The sequence below is a fragment of the Aegilops tauschii genome, chromosome 2 (genome assembly GCF_002575655.3).
Source record: "Aegilops tauschii subsp. strangulata cultivar AL8/78 chromosome 2, Aet v6.0, whole genome shotgun sequence".
NCBI classification, from domain to species: domain Eukaryota; kingdom Viridiplantae; phylum Streptophyta; class Magnoliopsida; order Poales; family Poaceae; genus Aegilops; species Aegilops tauschii.
This window is the reverse complement of record NC_053036.3, coordinates 286,268,966-286,273,689: the sequence shown is the minus strand read 5'-3', so window position 1 is coordinate 286,273,689 and position 4,724 is coordinate 286,268,966. Positions and strand designations below refer to the sequence as shown.

Below are 4,724 nucleotides of genomic sequence, written 5' to 3'. Positions count from 1 at the left end.
TGAAACATAAAGAGAGCATCATGAAGAATATGACTAGCACATTTAAGTCTAACCCACTTCCTATGCATAGGGATTTTGTGAGCAAACAACTTATGGGAACAATAATCAACTAGCATAGGAAGGCAAAACAAGCATAACTTCAAAACTTTTAACACATGGAGAGGAAACTTGATATTATTGCAATATGTAGAAGCATATGATCCTCTCATAATAATTTTCAGTAGCATCATGAATGAATTCAACCATATAACCAGCACATAAAGCATTCTTTTCATGATCTACAAGCATAGAATTTCTATTACTCTCCACATAAGCAAATTTCTTCTCATGAATAGAAGTGGGAGCAAACTCAACAAAATAACTATCATGTGAGGCATAATCCAATTGAAAATTAAAATCATGCTGACAAGTTTCATGGTTATCATTATTCTTTATAGCATATATGTCATCACAATAATCATCATAGATAGCCACTTTGTTCTCATAATCAATTGGAACCTCTTCTGAAATAGTGGATTCATCACTAAATAAAGTCATGACCTCTCCAAATCCACTTTCATCAATATAATCATCATAAATAGGAGGCATACTTTCATCATAATAAATTTGCTAATCAAAACTTGGGGGACAAAACATATCATCTTCATCAAACACAACATCCCCAAGCTTGTGGCTTTGCATATCATTACCATCATGGATATTCAAAGAATTAATACTAACAACATTGCAATCATGCTCATCATTCACATATTTTATGCCAAGCATTCTTTGTAATTCTTCTTCTAGTACTTGAGCACAATTTTCCTTCCCATCATTTTCAAGAAAGACATTAAAAAGATGAAGCATATGAGGCACCCTTAATTCCATTTTTTTAGTTTTCTTTTATAGACTAAACTAGTGATAAAACAAGAAACTAAAAGATTTGATTGCAAGATATAAAGATATACCTTCAAGCACTCACCTCCCCGGCAACGGCGCCAGAAATTGCTTGATGTCTACTACACAACCTTCTTCTTGTAGACATCGTTGGGCCTCCAAGTGCAGAGGTTTGTAGGACAGTAGCAAATTTTCCTCAAGTGGATGACCTAAGGTTTATCAATCCGTGGGAGGCGTAGGATGAAGATGGTCTCTCTCAAGCAACCCTGCAACCAAATAACAAAGAGTCTCTTGTGTCGCCAACACACCCAATACAATGGTAAATTGTATAGGTGCACTAGTTCGGCGAAGAGATGGTGATACAAGTGCAATATGGATGGTAGATATAGGTTTTTGTAATCTAAAAATATAAAAACAGCAAGGTAACTAATGATAAAAGTGAGCACAAATGGTATTGCAATGCTTTGAAACAAGGCCTAGGGTTCATACTTTCACTAGTGCAAGTTCTCCCAACAATTATAACATAATTGGCTCATATAACTATCCCTCAACATGCAACAAAGAGTCACTCCAAAGTCACTAATAGCGGAGAACAAACGAAGAGATTATTGTAGGGTACGAAACCACCTCAAGTTATCCTTTCTGATCGATCTATTCAAGAGTCCATAGTAAAATAACACGAAGCTATTCTTTCCGTTCGATCTATCCTAGAGTTCGTACTAGAATAACACCTTAAGACACAAATCAACCAAAACCCTAATGTCACATAGATACTCCAATGTCACCTCAAGTATCCATGGGTATGATAATACGATATGCGTCACACAATCTCAGATCCATCTATTCAACCAACACAAAGAACTTCAAAGAGTGCCCCCAAGTTTCTACCGGAGAGTCAAGACGAAAATGTGTGCCAACCCCTATGCATAAGTTCACAAGGCCACTGAACCCGCAAGTTGATCACCAAAACATACATCAAGTAAATCACGTGAATATCCCATTGTCACCACAGATAAGCACATGCAAGACATACATCAAGTGTTCTCAAATCCTTAAAGACTCAATCCGATAAGATAACTTCAAAGGGAAAACTCAATACATTAAAAGAGATTAGAGGGGGAGAAACATCATAAGATCCAACTATAATAGCAAAGCTCGCGATACATCAAGATCATGCCATATGGAGAACGCGCGCGAGAGAGATCAAACACATAGCTACTGGTACATACCCTCAGCCCCGAGGGTGAACTACTCCCTCCTCATCATCGAGAGCGCCGGGATGATGAAGATGGCCACCGGTGAGGGATCCCCCCTCCGGCAGGGTGCCAGAACAGGGTCCCGATTAGTTTTTGGTGGCTACAGAGGTTTGCGGCGGCGAAACTCCCGATCTAGGTTATGTTATGAAAGTTTGGGGATATATAAGAGGTGTTGGCGTCGGGAACAAGTCAGGGGGGTCCACGAGGCGGCCACGAGGTAGGGGGGCGCGCCCAGGGGGTAGGGCGCGCCCCCCATCCTCGTGGTGGCCTTGGGACTCTTCTGGTCCATCTCCGGTACTCCGTGGGCTTCTTCTGGTCCAAGAACAATCTCCGTGAATTTTCAGGTCAATTGGACTCCGTTTGGTGTTCCCTTTCTGCAATACTTAAAAACAAGGAAAAAATAGAAACTGGCACTGGGCTCTAGGTTAATAGGTTAGTTCCAAAAATCATATAAAATAGCATATAAATGCATATAAAACATCCTAGATGGATAATATAATAACATGGAACAATAAAAAAATTATAGATATGTTGGAGACATATCAGTCACCAATGGTGATGCGGACACCAGCACTTGTACTGGACTTTGCATTAGTAACGCTCAGATCAGACAATTCTTGAAGTACCGCTGAAATAAATGGAGTAAGTGCGAGAATGTTAGTATGAACAAAACGGAAGGCACATATCTAAGAGTAACTTGTTTGCATAATTACCTTCCTCTAGGTTGGCCAGTAGCTCTTTATTCTCTTCATTGTTAACATGAATTTCTCTTTGCAACCAATCCTGAGTGCAAATTAGTGCCTGCACCATGAATGGAGTGAGCGAGCTTCGGAATTCATCAAGAATGCGTCCACCGGTGCTAAAAGCTGACTCCGATGCAACTGTAGATATCGGGAAAGCTAGGACATCACGAGCTAAACGTGATAGCACAGGGAATCTAGATGAGTTGACCTTCCACCACTCAAGAATGTTGAATTTGCTATTGTTTGCTTCATTATCCTCCGCAAGATACTTTTCAAGTTCAGACTTCGAAGGGGTGATGCTGATTCCACAGTCATTCATTCTCATTCTCTTTGCAATCAAGGAACTCATAAAGCTTTCGCTGCTGTCCTCTTCAAAGCTAGGTGCATCATCAGGCTGCACTTCTTGCTCAGTTGGACCATATAACTTAACATACTCTTGGAACAGATTTGTAAGAGTTGTATTCATTTTTGTCCACACCTCCTCTCCCTTGATATCCCCAAACATTTCAAAAGTTGCAATCTTGATGTAATTTGACAACTTGTATCTTGGATCAAGAGCAACAGCCACAAAGATCAAGATGTTGAAGCTCTTGTGATCTGCCCAATACTTGTTGTACTTGTCCATCATCCTTTCTCCCATCTCTCTCCGCAAAGGGTCTCCACTTCCACACCAAGCCCTCAACAAGACAATGATATCAGCAATTTGATGGAAGAAGATGTGAGATGTGCAATGATTTGAGGCTGAAACATGAAGGGTAAGCTTATAGAAATGCTCAAGAAACTCTGCCATCTTTGAAGCATTATCCCAATCTTCTGGTTCAGGCACTCCTGGCATTTTGTCGCCATTTAGCTCAATTGCAAAGTATGGGTCCTCTTCTTCATACCTCACGAACACCTTCTCATATGTGGCTGCAGCTTTCAACATTAAGAATGTGGAGTTCCATCTAGTGCATACATCAAGTGACAAGAAACCTTTGTTTGCCAACTTCTCTAATTCAGCACACTTCTTGAACTTAGTAATTCTAGCTGGAGAATTCTTAACAAACTTGACTGCAGCACGGACTCGCTTCATCGAGATATCAAACTCTTTTAGCCCATCGGTAACTATCAAGTTTAGAATATGAGCAGCACATCTCATGTGCATATATTCTCCTCTCCCTATGCTTGCATTGGCACTGTTCATGATCCTTTTATGTAGCTTACTGCTCCATCATTAGGTGAGGCATTGTCAATTGTTACTGAAAACACCTTATATATGCCCCACTCAACCAAGCACTTCTCCAGGTCCTTCCCAATGTCTTCCCCCTTATGACCCCTCACCAAGAAAAACCCAATGATCCACTTATGCAGAATCCAGTCATTGTCAATAAAATGGGCTGTCACACACATAAAATTCTGCTTTTGGGAAGATGTCCATGTGTTGGTAGTTACACAAACTCTTCCACAAGATTCTTTGAAGAATTTCTTTAGCTTGACTTTCTCCCTATAATGAATGCGGACACAATCTCTAGTAACCGTCCTCCTGGATGGGACATTGAAACGAGGACAAGCCTTTGCCACAAACCTTCTAAATCCTGGCTTCTCAACAAATGCAAACGGAAGCTCATCCACAATTACCATTTCAGCCAAAGCATCTCTAAGCTTATCCTGTTCGAATCTCCAGGTAGTGAGTGAACACTTACTAGCATCCCCCTGATTCGGAGTAGCTTGTAGAGTTGGCCGCTTGTCATCCTTGACCCTATGAGGATTGCTCTTGCAGGTCGTCAAATGCTTCAACAAGGATGATGTACCATTCCTTTTAGAAACACAAGCAAGCTCACTTTTGCAATAGTTGCATGTTGCTATCTTG

General features: G+C 40.6%; 1 protein-coding gene across 1 annotated transcript; it reads right to left on the bottom strand.

Moving 5' to 3' along the window:
• Nucleotides 1-2,674: 2,674 nt before the first annotated feature.
• On the bottom strand, nucleotides 2,675-3,947 carry LOC109763118 (zinc finger BED domain-containing protein RICESLEEPER 2-like). Its single transcript, XM_020321976.1, has 2 exons — nucleotides 2,846-3,947; nucleotides 2,675-2,760 (listed from the first exon to the last, which is right to left on the bottom strand). The coding sequence occupies exons 1-2, from the start codon at nucleotides 3,945-3,947 to the stop codon at nucleotides 2,675-2,677; spliced, it is 1,188 nt and encodes a 395-aa protein (XP_020177565.1).
• Nucleotides 3,948-4,724: the final 777 nt, after the last annotated feature.

Excerpts from the sequence above, each read along its gene's own strand:
- LOC109763118 (XM_020321976.1), bottom strand. The coding sequence starts at position 3,947 with ATGAAGCGAGTCCGTGCTGCAGTCAAGTTTGTTAAGAATTCTCCAGCT. Across the intron at positions 2,761-2,845 it reads ACTGGCCAACCTAGAGGAAG|CGGTACTTCAAGAATTGTCT; the intron begins GTAATTATGCAA and ends CATTTATTTCAG.